This window comes from Mustela nigripes, chromosome 17 (assembly GCF_022355385.1).
Source record: "Mustela nigripes isolate SB6536 chromosome 17, MUSNIG.SB6536, whole genome shotgun sequence".
NCBI classification, from domain to species: Eukaryota; Metazoa; Chordata; class Mammalia; order Carnivora; family Mustelidae; genus Mustela; species Mustela nigripes.
This window is the reverse complement of record NC_081573.1, coordinates 4,187,116-4,209,798: the sequence shown is the minus strand read 5'-3', so window position 1 is coordinate 4,209,798 and position 22,683 is coordinate 4,187,116. Positions and strand designations below refer to the sequence as shown.

The 22,683-nt window shown below is 47.2% G+C and overlaps 1 protein-coding gene across 1 annotated transcript; it reads right to left on the bottom strand.

Moving 5' to 3' along the window:
* Positions 1–11,191: 11,191 nt before the first annotated feature.
* Positions 11,192–18,753, bottom strand: KLK13 (kallikrein related peptidase 13). The gene is made up of 5 exons (XM_059381572.1): positions 18,702–18,753; positions 14,593–14,782; positions 14,123–14,391; positions 12,922–13,058; positions 11,192–11,442 (listed from the first exon to the last, which is right to left on the bottom strand). The coding sequence occupies exons 1-5, from the start codon at positions 18,751–18,753 to the stop codon at positions 11,254–11,256; spliced, it is 837 nt and encodes a 278-aa protein (XP_059237555.1). The 3' UTR covers positions 11,192–11,253.
* Positions 18,754–22,683: the final 3,930 nt, after the last annotated feature.

Genomic DNA, 22,683 nt, shown 5'->3' with positions numbered 1-22,683 from the left:
CCTGAGATCATGACCTGGGTGGAAGACAGAGGCTTAACCCCCTGAGCCACCCAGGCACCCCGAGCCTCTACTTTTTTAAAGTAAAACTCACATAACATAAGACTTAGCACTTGAACCATTTTCTTTTCTTTCTTTCTTTCTTTCTTTTTTTTTTAAGATTTAATTTATTTATTTCACACACAGAGATCCCAAGTAGGCAGAGAGGTAGGCAGAGAGAGAGGGGGAAGCAGGCTTCTTGCCAAGCAGAGAGCCCGATGTGGGGCTCGATCCCAGGACCCTGGGATCATGACATGAGCCGAAGGCAGAGGCTTTAACCCACTGAGCCACCCAGGCGCCCCTTGAACCATTTTCAAGTTCACAGCTCAGTGAATTCCAGTGCATTCGACACACTGTGCCAACATCACCACAATCTAATTCCAGGACATTTTCTTCCCCCACCCCCGAGAAGAGACTCCATACCCATTAGGTTGATGTCTATCCCATAATGAATGGTAAACAAAATGTGTTCTTTCCTGGGGTGCTTGGGTGGCTCAGTGGGTTAAAGCCTCTGCCTTTGGCTCAGGTCATGATCCCAGGGTCCTGGGATTGAGCCCCGCATCAGGCTCTCTGCTCAGCAGGGAACCTGCTTCTCTCTCTCTCTCTCTCTGCCTGCCTCTGCCACTTATGATCTCTGTCTGTCAAATAAAAAATCTTAAAAAAAAATGTGGTCTTTCCAGACCATGGGATATTATTCAGCTGGAAAAAGGAGTGAAGCACTGGTAGCTGCCACAATGTGGATGAACTTTGAAAACCGCGCACCCAGTGAAAGAGGTCAGTCACAAAGGCCACATCTCGTATTAACCCCTGGATGTGAGATGTCCAGAACAGGCACATTCATGGTATAAAAGGCAGGTTGGTGGTGTCGGGGCTCTAGGGAGTGGGGAGTGGCTACTTAGTGGTTCTCTTTTGACACACAGTTGCAGCTTGTGGCTTCTGGAAAAAGCCAATCCCTTCTTTTGTAGCTGGAGGCTTCAAGAGGTCATGGACTAGCTCACAGCCTCGCGCTCACACCTCCCGTACTCAGGGCAAGCCCCGAGCACCTTCGCCACCTTCCCTGGGAAGCCCCCCCCAGAGCTCTCAAGTGCTGAGCTCTGTACTTGACTCCTGGACATCATTGTAAGCTTGACATGCAGCCTGTTCCCAAGAGAGAACTCAGCTATGCTGACACCTGGGGCAAGGGCCCACAGCATGGAGACCATCACCAGGTGGAAACTGAGGCAGGACTAGATTAAAATCACTTGCCCACAGTTACGCAGCGGGTAAGTGCTAGAGCCAGAGTTTGAACTCAAACAGGCTGTCTCCAGAGCCTATATCATTAATCATTGTTCAAAGATGTGGATGGACAGATGAATGGCTAACTGACTAAGTACAGTGGTGAAGAGAGGAATATAGGAATGTTCCTACAGTTTCCAAATTAGGATAGCTTTTGGAATCCTACAGACTGGGCTGAAACTTCAGTTCATGCCATGGTTCACTGGGGGACCATCAGGCTTTGGCTCGATGTCAGTTTGTTCATCTGAAAGATGGGGCTGGGAGGAAGCTCCCTGTCCACACACCACTTCCTTTGGGCTTATCAAACAAGGCAACAAGACATGGGTGAGGATATCAGGTACACTAACTGGAGATAGTCTCAAAATTACCTTTCCCATTTTCTTTCTGAAGAAGGAATTTTCAAAGCTGACTTAGATGACAGAATCTTTTGTTCTCAGCTGTGAAGAACTTTTTTTCTCAGTTATGGCTTGGTGCTGTACTTTGTCTTCTGTCTCTATCTCTATACCTCTCTCTCTCCTATTTCTCTGTCCCATTCATTCACTCATGCATTCACTCAACAAACGTTTCGAGATGCCCTGGGTGCCTTTCTACTGGGTGACACTGGGACCACAGAGTCACATAAAAACCAGTGGCCCCCACCCCTCTCAGAGCCTGCCCTCCTTTCTCTTCCATCCTTTCCAGCCAAACTTATCCATGGAAATATACTCACCGTTTGCCCCCATGGCTTGTGGTCTTTTGGGTCTCTGGAGACTTCCATGTTGGGCAATCCCGTGGTCTCCTGGTCTTCACCTTACTCAGCCTTCAGGCAGCCTTCCACGTGGCCTGCTCCTTCCTCCTTCATGCATTTCTGGTTTCCCTCCCACTTTTTGCCTCTCAGTTATGAATAGGCCTTTTTTCCTCCCCCAGTGACTTTACAAACAAGGGCGTTCCCCGGGGCCTGTCCTAAGCCTTCTTCTTGGCACTGACTGCATACATAGGACAGTTTCACATGTCACCTGGGATGGGGTGGTTCTTAGTCTCTCCCGGCTTCAGGTCTGTGCATCCAACAGCTCCCCAACTGTCCCACCAACCTGTTCTCAGACCCTACTCACTCCATCTTGTATCCTCACCACTCATCTGGTCCTCCTCTGCTCTGGATCCTTGGGATACTGATTCTCCCTAGGATTCAGTGTCCCTTCCTTCTTCTGAGACATCCCATCCCAACACTGCCACCGCCACTAACTGCTCCCTGGCTCCTGGCCCCCAAATCTGCATCCAGAGGTCTGGCCCTCTGCAGCCATTGGTGTCTTGCATGGCAAAGGGAGGGAAAGACATTAGCAGACTCCACGCTGAGCCCAGAGCCTGCCAGGGCTCTATCTCAAGACCCTGAGATCGTGACCTGAGTCGAAATCCTCTTTTAACCCTACCAGAATTTATGCTGCTTTGGTCACTCGTGGAGAAAAAAGCAGTCTAGTTGCCAAGAGAACCAACAGTGTGATTAGAGGGTTGTAATTTTCAGGTCCCTCCCCGCACCTCCCAACCCTCAGCTCAGAACTCCTGAGCTGGGAAGAGACACACAGATGGGTCTGGGTGTAGACATGCTACCCAGGGCCACCTGATGGAAGCCCCCAGCCTCATACCTCTGTTCTTGAAGGCCAACTATGGAAGCTTCTGACTTGGGGTCAGTTATGTCTACAGCAGACGCAGATCTCAGCAAATATAGTGCCAAGCAGCATGACTCCAAATGCATGTTTGCCAGCAGACAACAGGGCCAGTGAGCAGGACAGCATGATGAGAAAGACCCTGTGGTGGTCATCTAGATGCCTGTTCACAGTGCCAACTGTGGTCACCTCACAGAGTCAGGAGGGACCCAGAGCAGAGGACCAGATGAGTGGTGAGGATACAAGATGGAGTGAGTAGGGTCTGAGAACAGGTTGGTGGTGTGTGTGGAGCATGTCAGTCTTGACATGTGGGCCAAACTTCAGATGGAGGAGTCCATCCTCTTTCTGTGGGTGCCTACAACATTATCCTTCACTATCTCTTCTCCAAAAATCCTGATCTGGGCCTCCCTCCCTGTCTACCCACCCACAGTCTGTCTGCTTCTTTTGTCTTGTCATTGACTTTGGGTTTGTATGCTCATTGCCCCCGTGATAATGTGATTCAGGATAAGAAGTATGTTTTTGGGGGCGCATGGGTGGCTCAGGTCATGATCTCAGGTTCCTGGGATTGAGAGACTCAGAGATTCCCAGGACTCTGAGAGTCCCGCACTGAGCTCTCTGCTTAGTGGGGAACCTGCTTCCCCCCTCTCTCTGTCTGCCTCTCTGCCTGCTTGTGGTCTCTCTCTCTCTGCGTCAAATAGATAAATAAAATCTTTTTTTTTTTTTTTTAAGTTTGTTTTTGGTCTAAGTCCTCATTCCCGGCAAAGTCTAAAGCTCTTGGAATTTCCTAAGAAAGAAAAAAAAAGTGTCTTTTGTCATGTGAATGCACCTAAGAATGGGAGGGGATGGGGGCTGCAGGTGGACTCAATCACCAATAGACAATGAGTTAATTAATTGTGCCTATGCAGGGATGCCCCCACAAACACCCAAAAGGAGGGGGCTGCAGAGAGTTTTCAGGTGGTTGAAGGTGCGGAGAGAATGGCACACCAGACAGGTCAAGGAAGCTCCTTGACAGATCTTGCTCTACGCATCTCTTTTCACCTGGCTGCTCTGAGTTTTATCCTTCTACAGAAACCAATAATCAAGTCAGTAAAATATTTCTCTGAGTTCTGTGAGGTGCTCTGACAAATTAATTAAACTCAAGGAGGAGGTCATGGAACCCTCCAGTCTGTATAGCACTTGGCCAGGACAGGTAAAGAACTTGGATTTGAGACTGGCATCTGAAGGCAAGGGGTGTGGGCAGTCTTGCCTGACTGAGCCCGTCATCTACACGTGCAATCTGACACTACCTCCTGGTAGATAGTGTAGTTACTATGAATTGTGGGACAACTGCTTGATGGTGTTGGAGAACCCCACCCCCACACACTGGGATTAGGTATGAGACCAATATCTCTATTAGGCTCAAAAGTCCAGCCCAGCCCCTCATAAAAGGAATCCCAGTAGGGAAAGTGGCTGGCTGAGCTTGGCCTGGACCCTTCAGACAAGAGGGGAAGAACTTCTTAGCCTACGTCTAGTCTAGGAGCTGACATTTCCCCACCTGGCACCTTGGGAGGAAAACAAAACAAAACAAAACCAGGGGCTTGGCCCGCCAGGCCAATGCTGGTAAGCATGGTTATGCCTCTGACACACTCCCCGGGATTTCAGTCCCTTCTCCAGTCTTTTCCAAAAGACTTTTCCAGCTCCTCCCTCAACAACCACAGGTTTTCCTAATCCCTCCCGTGCGGGATCCCATTGTTATTAAAATTCCCCTGAGCAAAAACAGGAAGAGGAGGGCAAGTGGCTGCAAAATCCCGGGAGAGGGAGGGAGGCGGAGGGGCGCGTGAGAAGCCTGGCCACCTGGCTAGCCTTCCCGGATTAAGGAAGGTGTTGTTGGCAGGCAGAATCTCCAACTCAGGTATGTCATTATTTTTTGTTCCGCAGGAAAGATTTGGGCGGCCTCCTCCCATTTTCCCAAATCCCCAGCTGGCTGCTCCCAAGTCATCCAAGGCTGGCAGCTCTGGCTCGGGGGCCTTGGAGACAAATCATCATAACTATTTTGTCCGTGAGAACAATGACTGCACTAATGGGAGCACCGCTCAGTAATCACTCGCTCAGTGCCAGGTGCTCTGTGTGCTTATCACATATTAATGCAATTAGTCCTCCCGAAACCCCTCTCACTGTGTAGGTGCTATTTAAAAAAAGAATATATTTAGATCTAAAGCCTCGGGTGTGGAGAGAGGAATTCGCTGGTGGCACATCGCTGTGAGTGATACGTGCAAGTCCTTCTTTGTTTTCCTTATTCCCCTATTCCCTTTGTCGCCTTCCCCTTCTGCTATTGTCCTCACCATTGTGCGTCTTTGCTGTTTCTTTGGTACTGTGTGTTCCTGCCAATGAGGGAACAGGAGGCTGTCTTAGGACAAAGCACAAACTGAAACCCGGCTACCTTCCCCCACCCCCACTCCTGGGTGGGACATATGTGACCTTCTTTAGGAATCTTCCAACTAAATGTTAATTAATACCTTGCTAGAGGGAAAGACCTTGACAATGACAGGGACTCAAGGTCTCTCGGTATCTTGTAGGTCCTCTTTAGCAATGAAAGTTCTTTTGAAACCTCCTTTTTTCCTTACCTCCCCCAACCCCACTGTACATAACCTGCCACCCCTCACAACCCCAGCGCAGCAGCTCTTTGCCCACGGGTCCTGTCCCATGCTTTAATAAACCACCATTTTGCACCAAGGATGTCTCAAGAATTCTTTCCTGGTGTTCGGTTCCAGACTCCACGCCACTGAACCTCACCTGTATTCTAAAACTACATCACTGCTGTTGTCTTTGTTACTATCCTTTGCTATTGTTTCTTGTTACTGTATCTTTGCTCTTATCATTGTTGCTATGTATCCTTTGATACATAGTATGTATACTACACATACTGTGTATTACATAGTAATGTAACAAAGGATACATAGTATGTATGGTATACATTCTTTGTGTATATCCTTTGTTAAGGATACATAGTATATATAGTATACATACTATGTATCCTTCGTTACATACCCTTAATTAATGTGTACCTTCTGCTCTTGGGTTTTTTACTGCACAGCTTTTTTATTTTTCTTAAGATTTTATTTATTTATCTGACACACAGAGATCACAAGTAGGCACAGAGGCAGGCAGAGAGATAGGGGGAAGCAGGCTCCCTGCTGAGCAGAGAGCCCTATGCGGGGCTCAATCCCAGGACTCTGGGACCATGACCTGAGCCGAAAGCAGAGGCCTTAACCCACTGAGCCACCCAGGCGCCCGTACTGCACAACTTTTTAAACACTATGATGTGAGTCACATAAAATGTTACATTTTTAAAAATTAAAAAGGTAAAGTTAAATACACGCAAGTAAAGTTCACAATTTAAGGTGCATAGTTTAGTAGCACTTAATACATTCATGGTGTTGTATATTTTTTCTATTAGCATGCATTCTTACCAAGTATATTTTATGTGAAAAATGCTATGTAGAGTTCTGTGTAGTTTGAATTTATTTCAGCAGTATTGTGGTATACAGGTTTTCATTTTTAAGTTCAGAACTATGCTTTTGTTTTCATTTTTAAAGAAGGCATTATTTACCTAAATTAAAATCCATTCATATCAGGCATTCCATTTGATGAATTTCAAAAACTGGACACTATCAAGCAACCTCCACTATAATCAAAACATAGAACAGTACCTCTCACCTTCCTGCCCATCCTTAGGCTGCCCTGCACTCCTTCTGCAAAAGCTCTCCCTCCCTCCTCTATCCCCAGGCTCCCACTGATCTACATTCTGCCACTGTGGTTTTGCCTTTTTTAGACCATCACATAAATGTTTGGCTTCTCTCACTAATATAATGCATATCAGAATCACCCGTGTTTTTGCATTTTCCTGACAAGAGTTCATTGCTTTTTACTGCTGTGCAGTATCCCACGGTGCTGATGTACAACAGCCCACATCCATTCACCAGTTGTTGGATATCTGGGTTTCTTCCAGTTTCCGGGTTATTCCAAATAATGTTGATGTAAACATGCATGCACACATCATTGTGTGGGCATATGTTTTCATTTCTCTTAGCCAGACACCTAGGAGTGGCACTGCAGGATTCATACGATGTGTATGTTTAACTCTATAAGAAATTGCCCAATGTTTTCGGAAGTGGTTAACCCACTGTGCATTGCCACCAGCAGTGTTTAAGCCTTCCAGTGCCGCATATCTTTGTCAACTCTTAATATTGTCAGTCTTTTTAATTTTCACCATTGATTGGTATCAAGCACTGTACCTTTAAGATTACGATCACATGTGGCCATCCATAGGGCTCTCCACCTTCTGACATCTACCCCCCTCCCTGCCCCACCATGAGTGGGTGCTTAGTTTTCCTCTAATTCCCAGCACAACAAAGAGATGAGTGACAGACCCTTCATGTTTGCCTCTTTGTGATCTGCATGATCATTGCCCTAGGATAGACCTCAGGAGTGGCACTTCTGGGTCTGAGGGTGTACATAGACTTAATTCAGCCAAGGAGTGCCAAATTACCTTCCAAGATAACTGGACAGTGTCTGTTCATACCAGCTGTGCGCTCAAGTATTGTTTCTGCATCCCTGCCAATACATGAGTTACTTCACTTTAAAGATTTCTAATCCATCTAATAAACATAAAGGGATTGTTACTTGCTTTTGTGTTTCTTAGATGACTAATGAGTACGTACACCTTTCATCTTACCTTCCTGTTTGTTTCCTCTGCAAATCTATTCACAGCCTTGAGTGTCCTTCTTGTTTATGTGCAGGATTTCCTTGTACTTTTTATTTTATTTAAAGATTTTATTTATTTATTTGAGAGAGAGAATGAGAGAGATAGAAAGAGCATGATAGGAGGGAGGGTCAGAGGGAGCATCAGACTCCCCACTGAGCAGGGAGCCTGATGCAGGACTGGATCCTGGAACTCCAGTATTATGACCTGTGCTGAAGACAGTCGCTTAACCAACTGAGCTACCCAGGCACTGTCCTTGCACATTTTAGATGCCAATGCCAGGTCAGTATTACACTTTGCAAGTATCTCCATCCATTGATTTACTTTGTCCTTGTTGTCTTTTGTTGAACAGAAAATCCTTCATCAAATTAAACAATTTTTGCCTTATGATTAGTCCATCTGAAGTTTTAAAGTCTTTCTTCACCCCTGAGGCACAGAAATGTTCTCTTCCATTATCTTCCATTAGCTTTATGGTTTGACCCTTAGCTTTTGGGTCTTTATGCAATGTGGTGTTAAGTACCAGTGTTATACCCATTTGAGTGATGGGAAAACTGAGGCACGGAGAAAGTAAGTCATAGGGTTAAGTAAGTGGCAGAGCTGGAGTTCACATCCAGGCAGCCTGGCCTCAGAAACTCTGTTCTCAGCTGCTACTTCATGCTGCTTTCCCACAGAATGAGAAGTTGATGTGGGCAGGCTTTAAATGCCAATCATTCTCCTAACAACCCAGAGCAGTAGGTCCTGTTAGTACCAGAGAAGGAAACAGAGACTCCCCAAAAGCTAGTTTCTTCCCATCCAAAACCAGATCCTTCAGACTCCACTCTCTGTGCTTTTATTTATTTATTTTTAATTTATTTTTAAGTAATCTCTATATCCAGTGTGGGCCTTGAACTCACAACCCCAACATCAAGAATCTTATGCTCAACCAACTGAGCCAGCCAGGAGTCCCCAGCCTGTGTGTGTGCTTTTAAACACTAAACTACAGTCTCCCCTATAGGAACCGAGGACCGTGGACACCAAAGGATGATGGCTTCCTCCTTCGGAGAGATTACTTGTTCTTTGCACAAGTGGGTCCCTCTGACTTTTTAGGTCTTCAGCCAAATGCCCCCTCCTCCGAAAAGCCCTTGCTGACTGCCTGTGGGAAACAGCCTACCCTCTTAATTGTCTAACTCGAAACCCCTTTAGATCCTTCATGGATAACATTTATTATCACATAGAAATACTCACAATTCAGTTATTTAGTTTAGTTGTTGATTTTCTGTAAATCCCCTGAGGGCAGAGTTTGTTTGTTTGCTTATTTATTTATTTATTTATAAGATTTTATTTATTTATTTATTTGACAGAGACAGGCACAGCAAGAGAGGGAACCCAAGCAGGGGGAGTGGGAGTGGGAGAAGCAGGTTCCCGGGAGCAGGCAGCCCTTTGTGGGGCTCCATCCCAGGACCCCAGGATCATGACCTGAACCGATGGCAGCGGCCTCGAGGGCAGAGTTTATTGTCACTTGACTGATAAACAGTTCAAAACAAAAACTCCCAGTATTTCTCTGCATCTCTTCCTAACAAAATTTCCCCAGTTTTAGTAAACAGCAGCTTCGTTTAGTATGCGGTTGCTCAGGCTGAAGCATTGAGGTTTCCTTGGCTGTCTTTTCTCTCACATTCCTCATCTGATGTCAGCACTGTCCAACAATCTCTTCAAGCAGATCCAGAATCTGCCCCCCCCCCTTAACTTCTCTTAGAACATCACCTGGTCCAAGAAACTTCACCTCCTGCCTGAGCTCCTGAAGCGCAGTCACCTCCACACCAACCTTTTCACCATTTTCCCAAATCAGATGTGCCAGGCTGGCTCCTGCCTCAGGGCCTTTGCATGGGTGTTCTCTGCATGGGGTACTGCTTCCCAGATGTGCACTTGCCTCTCTCCCTTCATCCTTCCGTGTTTTTGTTTGTTTTATTTTTTGCTTTTTAATGTTACCACCTAAGGTCTCTTCCCCAGACCAACCTATTTAAAATAGCAATTCTGGGGCATCTGGCTGACTCAGTTGGTAGAGCATGTGACTTGATCTCAGGTTTGTGATTGCAAGCATCATGTGGGCATGGAACTTACATAAAAAATAAAATAACTCCACTCACTCTCCCAACCCAACATTCCTTATCCTTTATCTCTGCTTTTTTTGCCATGGTTTACATTGCCACTTCAGTCTATCTCCTTGTTTTTTGTTTTAATTGTGTTTCCTTTCAAAGAACATGAGCTCTATGAGGCAGAAGTTTTATCTAATTAACTGTTTAGCAGCTGTGTCTGCAACAGTGCCTGGTGATAAGTGCTGGTATTTGGTAAATAAAGTATTTACCAGCACCAATACAACAAATAAAGTATTACCAACACCCAGGAGGGTGCCTACAGATGGTCACCACAGAACAAATGCTGAAAAAAGTAACTTTTGTTGTTGTTGTTGTTTTAAGTAAGTTCTGTGCCCAGCATGGGGTTTGAACTCAGGACCCCGAGATCAAGAGTCATATGCTCTACCAGCTGCGCCACCCAGGCACCCCAAAGGTAACACTTTTTTAGACACTGAAAATTTGAGGGGTTGTTGTTGACACCCTAAGGTGATATTCTATAGAGAACCATGCAAGTAATAATAAGGGTGGAAATGCTTGACATTCATCATAACAGTGCTGTGAGGAGAAATGATGTGCTCCTTTTACAGATGAAAAAATATAGAGGGGCGCTGAGTTCTGTTTTGTTCAAAGCAGGGACTTGGTGACTTGAGCATTTAGTCACTGCATTTGGGGTCACTGAACAAAGGTGCTTGGTGGGGGAGAGAAAAGGACAGGGTACTTGGCAGCTAATAGGGTCTAGACATGGAGGCCCCCTGGGTACTGAACCCTAAAACACCAATCTTGTGTACTATTTTTTGTAGGCATAGGGATTCAGGGACAGGGAAAACTGGCAAAGTGGGGGATAGGACACGTGGAAGACCCCAAACTATGTGAGAATGAACTTCTATGAGGATTTAATATTAGCTATGATGTGATTAATCATTCAGATGCACCTAGAATATTGTTGGGGCAGATTCTGGACACAAGAGAATATTTTCAGTATGAACTATCACGGAAGTTTAGAACCTTCTTGAGCACCAAACAGAGAAGTGTCTAGAATGTTGGCAATAAATGAATATTTGAAGGGGTGTAGAATGTTGTCAAGGACGTTCCATTCACAGGACATGAAATATGGTTGAAATGGGCCAATGCATGCATTAAGGGTGTCCCACAGACAGAACATTCAGATGGCCATCTGGGGTTATGCTGACAGCAGGAGTCGTGGAACACTGTCCAGGTTGGAATGTTGAGGACACCGAGGCGTTTCCGGATGCAGTACCTGGGACACCATGATACCGGGAGTGACTGGATGCTTCTGAAACACGAAACATCCACTGGGATCGGACACATTGAGAACACGGATCACTGGTTAAGTGAAACTTTGGGAGGGGCCGAGAAGGGCTGGGCTAATGGGGCAAAGGAGTGAGGAAGGCACGCAGGGAGGAAGGAGACAGGTGAGCCAACCTGGCTTTTATTGTGGGCTCTTCGTCCATTTCTGCTCCTGAGTTCTATGTTTTCGAATTGTGTCTCGGATCCATAGAACATACTGAGAGACTCGAGTGTAGACACCAGGCCGGTTGGGCTGCCCGCATGGGAAGTCTCCCCAGGAGATGATGCCATGGAGTGTTCCGTTACAGATCAGGGGGCCCCCGGAGTCGCCCTGAGTGGGGGAAGAGAGAGAGGTGGGGTCCTTGGTGGAGTGAGAGAGAAACAGGGAAGACAAGACGACAAACACGGAGGAACGGATTAACACCGAAAGAGAAACAAAGAAAAATGGAGCTGGATGTGCATGGAGACCAAGATTAAGAGGCTTCTCTCTCCATGTTTTTCTCTGCTCCTCAGTCTGTTAGAGTGGTGACACGTCACTTTAATACCCACTCCTGGCTCTCTGGCACTCCTACCCCACCCCACCCCCACCCTGCTGTGGCTTTATGGTTCCCTGGCGCCATCTTACTACTGAGTAAACTCATCCAGGTCTGTATGTGACATATGTACTTCCTGTACTTCCACTTCTCTGCCCTGGACCCAAGACAGACATCATCGATTAGTCAAGGCACACATCATTAATTCATTCATCATTCTTTCCTACTGACCGAAAAATCAATCTCAGGAGCCTCCTCTATTGGACATAGGTTTTGTTTCTTGTGTTTGTGGAGGTTTTCAGCCATATAGTATCATTTCCCCTTATTTTGGGAACTGCCTCCTGATTTTCTGTTTTGGGGAAAGGCCCCTCCCTTTACCTCAATACTTGTTTGTCCCTGCCCCTTCCTGACCCACATAGTCCCATGACAGACTTGGTCCATCAGAGAATCGCACAGTCCTGGTTAGAGTGACGGTTCAGGACACATGACCTGAGTCAGACTAGTGAGACTCATACTCAAAATGCTCATGTAAACCATTGGAAAATTCTTTTTAGTCAAGTAGCGTAGGAGGGTGGGATGTAAGCCCAAAGCTGCTGGGGCCATCTTGCTATTGTATGGGAAAAGCTTATTTGAGAATGAAGACAAAAACAAGAGAGAAGAGCAGAGTTGAAAAGAGACAGAGTCCTAAACACATTATTTGTGCACCTGGATCCATCTGTACCTGAAACAAGACACACCTGAAGTTTTCCGTTAAAAAAGCCAGCGTGTCTTGCTTAAGCTAGTTGGATGGGTTTCTGTCACTTGTAACTGAAAGAATGCCAACCTTTATGAATCTCAACACAGGAATCTGGAGAGCCACTGTCCACCAAAAGCTGAGGCTTACAGTGAATTATATTCTCCCGCGACAGGTACTCTCTTTTTATCTTGACCCTCAGTACTAGAGGAAATGCCATTTTAAAAGATTGCTGCCTGGGCATCTGGGTGGCTCAGTCATTAAGTGTCTGCCTTTGGCGCAGGTCATGATCCCAGGGTCCTAGGACTGAGCCCCACACTGGGATCTCTGCTCAGTGGGAAGCCTGCTTCTCCCTCTCCCACTTTCCCTGCTTGTGTTCCCTCTCTTGCTGTCTCTCTGTCAAATAAATAAATAGAATCTTAAAAAAATTAAAATAATAAAAAGATTGCTTCCCCTAAGGCTAGAAGCAAGTCCTTTCCCCTCAGCATCTGTCCCCACCTCCATCCTCCTGGCCCACGGCAACCCACTACCCCCTTGTTCTCACCTCGCAGGAGTCCTTGCCGCCCTCCTTTGAGCCGGCACACAGCATGTTGGGTGTGATCTTCCCTGGGTAGACTTGACGACACTCCTCATCTGAGCGTAGCTGGATGTTGGCACATTGTAAGGTTTGGGGGTAAGTCACTGGGGAGGAGAGAGAGGAGGGTCTAAGGGTGTCTGTCTAGGACAGACTATGAGGTGGGAGTTAAACAGGAGAGTCTGTAGAAAACGGATGCAAAGGGGATGGTGTTGAAGAGGTAGAGAGATGGAGCATGTGTCTGGGTAAAGTGATGGAGGAGGCAGGTATGGAGAGAAACAGGAGGGAAGTGGAAGGGAAGATGGAAAGAATGCATGCAGACTGGGAAGGAAAAGCCATAGAAAGTCGGGAGCCGAGGAGAGGGACGGTGGGAGATGGTGAGACAGAGGGCCGGGGATGGGAAGAACAGGGGAGAAAGATGACAAGTCAGGGAGGAAGAGGGAATGAGACAGGAGGAAGCCTGGGCACAAAGAAGGAGATGCAAAGGGCCCTTGTTGCTATAAGGATCAACCTTCTATTCATGCATGTGTCCTTTTTACACAAAGGATAAACCTACATTTCCTTACATTTAACAGATCAATACCTGCCGAGATTTCAAATTTGCAAGTCACATATTTATTTAAATATATTTATGTATAATTTATATAATACAAAATTTATATGCAAACATATTTAAATAAATACACAAATAATAGAATTTATGATTTAGAAAATCTGTATAATCTGTATATACAAATGCATAGTGATATATATTTATATATACATGTGAAATATGGCATATATTGCCATATTTGTTTTTATTAATTTATATATTTAGATAAAGGATATATAGGTTTATATGATAGTTGATCTATGACATATATAATCTATGACTTTACAACTCTATGTACATTTATATAAGGGATATATAATGTAACTTTATACATATTTACAAAGGATATAGAACTATGTAATCTATACATATAACTTTATAGACATTTGTTAAAAGGATATATGTAACATAACTATATTTATAAATTTATATTTATATGGAGATAGATAACACATATATGTGATATATAACATATAACTGTCTATCTGTTGTTATTTATATTTATAAAGGAATCCTCCTCCAGCCTTCCCTCCCATTTCTGTCCCACTGACCCCTCAGGCCACCTGTAAGGCTGCCTACCCTGGGGGCTGGTGGTGGTGCCCCAGCCAGACACCCGACAGCAGGTACCAGCGGGGAGACAGTCGTTGTGGGAGAGAGGCAGGACACGGATGTGGCTCGTGAGCTGGACCGGGGACTGCAGCTCCAGAAGCATGATGTCGTGGTCATGGTTCAGGTGGGTGGGGCTGATCTGGTATTGAGGGTGGGGGATAGAGCGGACTACCTCCCTCACCTGCTCTCCGGCCTCCACACGCCCCAGGGCATGCTTGCCCAGGTAAACTCTGTACCCTCTGTGGGTGCAGGAAGGGGTGATTAGAGAGGATAAGCCCATCTCCACCACCTTTCTCCTCTCCAGACATCTTCCACACCTCAACTCCAATCCTATTCCCAACCAGCATTAACTCTGACCTCATCCTCTATCCAGATCCACTCCCCCACCACCCCAGTCCCGTTCTCGCCCCAACCCTCATGCTGCCTTGACCCCCACATACTCCTTCAGACAGTGTGCGGCAGTGAGAACCCATTTGGGGTGGACCAGGACTCCCCCACAGAACAGGCGCCCCTGCACTAGCAGGGCTGCCTGCCAGGGCTGAGAGTGGGGACGGCAGGTGTAGCCACCCGGGAGAAACCCGCTGGTCCCATTGGAGCCGTTGAGAATCTTGGGATATTCCTGTGAGATGCCTAGTAAAGAAGAGAAAATGTTAGGGAATTGGGATCCAGAGGGAAAGGAGGAGCTGGGCTTGGGGAGAGGGTCAGAATTTTGCTCTGGATGACCAGGAACTGATGATTCATTTGTCGGCCTCTGGAAGTTGCTGTCTTCCATGTAATGGAGATGAGTCAGGGCAGAGAGGTGATGATTTCCTTTTCCAGGTAGGTGCTAACTCCTTTGGGGGTTCAGAGTTCCCTGAACAAGGAAGCTTCTGATGGGTAAGCAGAAGCCTGACTTTCTCCTCACCTGCATTTCTTCATCCCACCATGGGTATGGATTTCAGGAGATAAGAATGAGGCTGACCTACACATCTACGTAGGCACTAAGTATGTATCCATCCTTCCATCCATCCATCCATCCTTTCAGTATGTATTTACTGGGTAGCTCTATGGCTTTAAACACAACCCATAACCTAACCGCTCAAATTCAAACTTTGCAGGACTCTTATCATCTGACCCTTAAGAGCCCCCTTGCCCCCATCTCCGACCTCTCCCCTTCACACACCGTGTTCCAGATTCATGGACCCATTCTCCAGACACAGTTCTTCATCTAGTTCTGTGCTGCTCAATATGACAGCCACTAGCTCCATGTGGATATTTAAATTTAAATTAATGCAAATGAAATAAATTCAGTTCTTCAACCACACCGGTTACACTGGACATGCTCAGCAGAGTCCCATGTGGCCAGAAGCTACCATATTGGACAGGGTAGACATAAGACGTCATACACAGGAAATATTCTACTTGATGGCACTCAGAATCGACAGGTTACATGTCTGTGTCCCTCTTGACTCTGAGAGCTCAGCTCAGCTCAGACAGAAGCCATCCCAGATTCCTGGCCACCTGGTCTAATATTGGCCTCCCCAGCCCACTAGTCACTCCCTGTTATATCCCCCCAAGCTGATTTTCATCAGAGCCATGGTCACTATCCATTTCATTTCTCTTTATATTTGTTTACAATTCATGTGGCTCTTTACTTTTTTAAAAATCTCCCCAGCTTGACTGTAAGCTCCATCAGCAACAGGCACCTTATCTGCTTTATTCAGAGCTATATCCCCAGGACCAAGCACAGTGTCTGGCATTGGAGGAGACACAGAAGTTGACAACCAGAGAGAAAGCCCAATCCTAAAGGTACCATTTTCTGGCTGGGTGCTCCTGTACAAACCACCAGCCTTAGCTTCCTCAGCTGTAAAATAGGAAAACATCTCTCAGAGCACCTGGTTGGCACGGTTGGTTAAATGTCTGCCTTGGGCTCAGGTCATGATCCCAGGGTCCTGGGATTGAGCCCTACATTGGGCTTCCTGCTCAGCGGGGAGCCTACTTCTCCCTTTCCCTCTGCTTGTGATCTCTCTTAAATAAATAAATAAATAAAATTAAAAAAAAAAAAAGGAAAAGAAAACATCTCTTATTGGGCACAGTACCTGGCATAAAGCAAACACTCAGTAAGCAGGGACTGTTATTAATTATTAGCTACAACAGGAGGTCCCCAGCTCAGTGACTAGCAGGTTCTCCTCCTCTCTGGGCCAGCTGCCCCACCTGCATAAGGATTAGCTCAGTGGTTCTCACAACTGGGGACAAGAGTCATTGGTGGGCACGAGGTCATTTTAGGGGGTAGAGAGATGAGGCTGAGTGACATCAAATTGCAGCCTTGGGAATAAGAGTCACTGTCCAGTTCTCCTCCAGTATGAGTCTGTTGAGAAAGTCTCATGATGGGGCTACTCTGCTTTTACCACCTCTCTAATCCTTGCTGAGCTCACTTTCTTTCCTCCTTTCTTTTCTTTTCTTCTTTTTTTTTTTTTTTTAAGATTTCATTCATTCATTTATTTGTTGGAGAGAGAGAGAGTGAGAGTATGCGCCCAAGCAGGCAGAGTGGCAGGCAGAGGCAGAGAGAGATGCAGGTTCCCTGCCAAGCAAGGAGCCCAATGTGGAACTCAATCCCAGGACCCTGGATCATAAGTTGAGCTGAAGGCAGAGGCTTAACTGACTGAGCCACCCAGGCGTCCCCTGAACTCTCTAAAACCAGGAAGCAGAAGCCTTTACCCAGCAACCTAAAATTTATTAAGTTGAACCATCTATAGTCACTGTTTTGGGGGAGGTCCCAAAGGGGACACTACTGACGACTGGAAATGTCAGATGGTCCAACCCAAGAAACATGGTTTTTGTTAAATTGTGCAGCATGCATTTTTTCCTCTTACCTTTTACTTATAGCAAAGGAGGTTCTTCTCCATGATAAAATTTTTACTTACAGTATACTGTAAGTTATGTGGGGCACCTAGGTGGCTCAGTCGGTTAAGCATCTGTCTTTAGCTCAGGTCATGATCTCCAGGTCCTAGGATTGAGCCCACATAGGGTTCTTTGCTCAGCAGGGAGTCTGCTTCTCTCTCTCTCTCTCTCTTAGATCTCTCTGCCCCTCCCTACTGCTTGTTCTTGCTCTCTCAAATAAATAAATAAATAAATAAAATCTTAAATATACTGTAAGTTAAAAAAAAAAGTTGATTCTAAACAGACCATTAGATCTAAAATAATGAAGACGGTTGCCAGAACCTGGTCTAGGATGCTGGAGACAGGGCAGGCAATATGGAGCCCATACTGACTCAGGCGTCACCAGTGTCTTTGGGGCAGGACTTGGTGTCTCAGAGTCCCAGGTTTTTAGGTGTGAAACTGAAGTTAATTATAGTACTCCTACCTCATAAGGCTGTTGAGGGCTCCAGAAGATGCATGTGGAGCTCCTAGCCCAGGGCGTGGTACCCAGGAGGGGCTTGGGACACTGGGCACAAGTCCTGGGAGTGGTGCCAAAGGAGAGAAACCACCCCACCTTCAGGCCAAGGGTGGTGCCCCGTGCCCAGTGCCAGATGCCCGGGGACTCCTCCCTCCTTCAGGTCTCAGTTCAGGGGTCTAGTTCTTTGGGCTGGGGCCTTTCAGACCAGGAGCTTATTGTATCTCTAGGCTCCTGGCTTGGCTCCTTGAAGCCATCACCTCCTGTCACAGTTGTAACTAATTATTAACTAATTATTTGGGTAATTGTTTGAATAATGTGTGCATCCTTCCCCGCTAGGCTCTGGGTATTAAGAGCAGGAACTGTGTGTGCTTGTATAACACCCAGCACAGTGCCTAGTTCAACAGCTGTTGGTTAAGTGGCTGGTTGGTTGGTTGGATGGATGGACGGTTGATGATGCCTGAATGGGGTTTCCAGAGAATATACCTGCAAAAAGGCAGGAGAAATCTTTGGGACTGACTTAGGGTAGAATCAGGTATGGGGTCACATGGATGTTTAAAGGAAGGACAAACTGGAAGGTTCTGGAAGGGGCTGAAAATGAAAGAGTGAGTACTTCTAATAAAGTAACAAGGCTAACTTGCCAGCCCCTTCTATCTGCTGTGCACTAGCTTATTTTCATATTCACTACAACCTTTTGTAGTAGGGACGTCTATGTTCTCATTTCACAGATGAAATAAACAGAGAAGCTAACTTACTTGCTCATTGCTAATTTGTACCTGAATCTCACTCTTTTCATGCTCTCAGGAAGGCCTTGAATGTGAGGGAGGCTGCTGAGGGACCAAGGGATGCGGGTGGGAGTGGGCTTCCCAGTGCAGAGGCGGGCAATCAGGAAAGGGGCTGGTAGGGAAGATCCAGGAGACTTAAACATAGAGCAGCCCCCCCCCCCCCTGCAGAGCTGGGACGCCCCAGGAAGGAGCCAGGGATGGTGGGCTCACCCCGGCGGGAAAACCAGGTCATGCAGGGACAAGCAGGAAGCTCTCGGGGGCTGTCCCCACAGGACCCGGCCCCGAGTGGGCGGTAGGCGGAGCTCCGGGCTCCCACGCCCCCTCCATCTGGCCAGACCCCTCCTACCATTGTTCCGGCGGCCACCCCGCCTCCACCCCCGCGCATTCTTACCGCCTGACAAGGCCACCATCAAGAAGGCGATCACCGCGGCCAGGGGCCACATGGCAGCTCCGGGGTGGGGAGCAGGGCGGGCGGGGCCTGAGAAGTTGGGGGGGGGTGGTTAAGGGCTGGCTGAACCCCCATCTCTGCCCCACCTCTGCTCCTGTAATCTCTCCTTCACTAAGAACCTTGGCCCTGGAATCTGCACCCCTTCTCTAATTTCCATCCTCCGTGGGGAGCCCCAGTAGGGAGGTAGGAGGGGCTGGCGCAGCGTGCGCCCGCGTTCACCGGTGCCCTCCAGCGAGCGGGTGCCTCAGTACCCTCTCCCGCAGCTTTCCGCCCCCTCGCTACCCTCTTAGGGTCGTCCCGCGCACCTGGCCTCAAACAGCTTATCTTTCAGCGCTGTTCACCCTCGCCAGCTCTGCAGATTTCTGTAACTGAACCTTTGGCTTCCCTCTCCATCTCTGACTCAGCTGTTCTCCCTCTTCTCCTTTCCCTCCTCACCTCTCCTTCCTCTCCCCACTCCTCCCCTTTGACGCTCCCGCCCCTGCCCCAGGCGGACCCTACCTCGGTAAGAGGCCCGGGTGCGGAGCTTCGCCGCCAGCTGCCTCCAACTTCACCCGGACCCATGGCTTTTAACCCCTGAATTCCCTCCCCCAGCGCCCTCAGCCTTTCCCTGTTGCTGGCCTCCCCCTCTCCACCCCCAATGGCTCAGCAGGCTGCTGCCAGACACCCCCCAAGCCTGGGCTTGGCCCTTCCGCTTGGGGCGGAGCTTCCAGGACGAGCTAGGACCCAGATCTGGCCCCGCCCAGGCCCCAGTTGAACCCACTGTGAACTTCGGGGCAGTAGAACCCACCCAGAGGAAAGGGAAAAGCTATTTCCTTCTTCAAACCCACCCGAAATTCCCATGACTCTCCCTAACATCAGTTTTTTCATCCCACTTTCTATCCAACCCCTGTGCGTGTCCTTATACCCATCAGCTCCCAGATGGCCGTTTTCCACCTTATTCCTATCTCCCTCATTTTAACCATACTCCCTGCGGTCAACCTGTTCCCCAAACTCAAGACCATCAATAGACTTATCTCAAGTTTATCCAGACATCAAATCCAACACATCCAAATTGCAGTTCCCAGATTCATCTCCAGCACCAAAGCCATGTTGCAGCCCTTCTGAAAAAACTCAGGGATGCCTCAATTTACTCCCACTATTCCCCTTCCCCTACTAGGGACCATCAGGGGCAAGAAGGGAATCTTTCAGATATGTGGTTAGAACGTCAACTGTACTTGGACCTAGATGGGGCCTGGGGAAAGCAATATTTTGGGTGAATGGTCTTTTAGGAACAGGCCAGTTGGGGTGAGGGAGTCCATGGGGATGTAGGTGGACAGGAAGCAGGAATCGGAAAGCTGTAGGGGTCAGGATGATGGGAAAGAGGAAGGAGGAAGAGGTGGCGCTTTGGGAATGAGTAGGTGCCTCCTGGAACTGTGACTGGGTGGGGCCATGAATTAATCCTAGGGGGTGGAGGGGGCAGGATTAAAGATTAAGGAGGGCAGAGGTGGGGTCAGAATTTGGAAGAAAGCCAGGGATGGGGATCAGATGAAGTTTGGAGAGAGAGCTGTGGTGTCATAAGGATAAGGGATTAAGATGGGCAGAGAGAGGGTTCATATCAAAATTGGTATAGTCCATACTGGAGGAATTTAAGTTTGGATTTAGGGACCAAATCTAGTGTCAAAAGTAAGTTTTTGTTTTTGTTTTGTTTTGTTTTGTTTTTTTTTAAGATAAACTTTTAAAAAGCATCTAACCATGATTCTCATATGCATATATATATATGATAAACATCAAATATTTTGATTTATTAATAAACAATGGAGCTGTTAAGATATTACAAAGAACCACATAGGTAGAGGCAATAAGGAATGCCGAAATGAATTTATAAATAGATACAAAACTCGTTTATTCTACATCGGTGGGGGGAGGGAAATTGATTATACTTCCACCTGCCAAAACTCATTTGCACAGTATGGACAAGCATGATTTGCATTGCTATCAGCTGTCTATGATTTATGGAGTTGTAAAGTAACTCAAAGACAATAATAGAAGCAGAGACCCCATAAAATCAGATAACCCATTTAATTTTCCATCAGAGACATCTGTTGGGTCCATCTCAAAGTCTTTCATGTTTTTCCCTACATTAGGAACAAAAGTTTATGGACAGGTTTAGGATGGGTCTGATGGTAGCATTTGGAATGCAGGTGGGCTTGGGGAGAAGAGGCACAGGGAGAGGATGGGGTAAGGAGTTGGTTTTGAGGATAGGAGTTCTGGATGGGAAGGATCTGAGGATAAAAATGTTGATGGAGTCCTATTGGGTTGGGGTTAGAGATGGAGCCAAGAATGAGGATGTGGAAGGGAAGTGTTGAAATTTGACTGAACTGTGGAGGGGGGAGATGGTAATAATGAGGACTAGATGTGAGGTTGAGTGTCTGTGGGTTTTGGTGGGAGTGGGCTGGTTCATAGCTATGAGTTCCTTTCAAGGTGACAGAAAGAGCATTGTCTTTCCCCACCTTGAAATTCCCCCCACCTCACAAGGTTGGCCCCAGAGTGGGCACTGAATTCACTCTTTTTGAGTAGTGTTGAGTTCAGGTTGGGTGGAGGGAAGATGCAGGAGGAGAGGATGTGGGTTAAGTGAGGTGACTGACAAGCTTGTGTGGGAAGTTAGGGTACTTAGGCCCTCTTGTGGCCTGTGTCCACACTTCAGAAAAGCCTTCCGTGCTGGGAAGGGCTGGAAACCTGGAGTGGGGGTGGCTGGCTTTGGCGTTTGCTTTGGGATGAGTATGAGGTCAGTGATGACATTAGGCCTGGACTTAGGTTGGCTGACTCACATTGAAGTGAAGTCATTGGTCCACCAAGAGTTGGCTGCATTCCACCCCCTCACTGGATCAGTAAGGCAGCTGGAGTCCACGGAGGGCAATGAGCTGCCCAAATCACACAACTAGACCAAATGCAGGTGTACTGGCTCATAGATCAGGGTCTTTCCCGCAACAGAGGGCAGAGCTGGAGAAAGGACTAGAAAAAGAGGCAATGTCCCTAGTGGTTCAGAACTGAGACTGGAGCAAGACTGTTTAAGTGGCATGAATTAAAGTGACATGGCCACTCTGTGCCTCAGTGTCCCCATTTGCAAAATGGCGCTATCAACAGCATAGGATCTCCATGCCTCATGAGGAGGGTTAAATGAGTTAATATTTGAAGGTGCTTAGATGAGAGCCTGACACAGACCAAGGGCCACAAATGTGCTTGTTAAGTAAAGCTGGAAATGGAGGTAGCCTGAGGTTTCTGGAGGCCCCACCCTTGCTTGGCTTCAAAATGGGGTTCTTTGTCAAGCAAGGACTGGAAGTTCTGGTTGGAAGTGCTGGCTGGGATGAGAAAGTTGGTCCCACACCCAGGCTCAGAGGAGAGGCCCCGATGCAAACCTGAAGGGAGGGGGAGACAGAGAAAGACACTAAGGGATAAAAACAGAGAGACAGAAAGAAAGGGTGGGTGGGAGAGGGCAGAGGGAATGCAGAGGGAGAGAGAGGCATGAAGATGGAGAAGTCTAGCGAGAAACTGGAGTTGCGCTCTTGGAGCGAAAGGTGCACGGAGTGGAAACCTATGAATTCTTCTCTAGAGCTGGGTTCATGCTGGGAAGGATGTCACCCTAGTCACCATCTTTCCTGTGTAGCAACAGCAAACCACTTTTCACCCATCAGAATAGCAAAAACTAGAAAGGTCAGTCTTGCCACCTACCTGTGTCTGTGCCCACATCCTCTGCCTCCTCTCCTATAGACAGAGCCCTCTACTTGTCCACTTGTGCCTGATCTCCCTTCCCTCTCACCTTCCTGGGAACACTGTTCCAGCCAGCTCTTCTGAGCTCCCTTGTCTGCATCCCTTTTGTTCTTCCCCAGCCAGCAGTCTCATTAACATAGGAACATGCTGCAATTGCTCCCATGTTTCATGAAAGGAA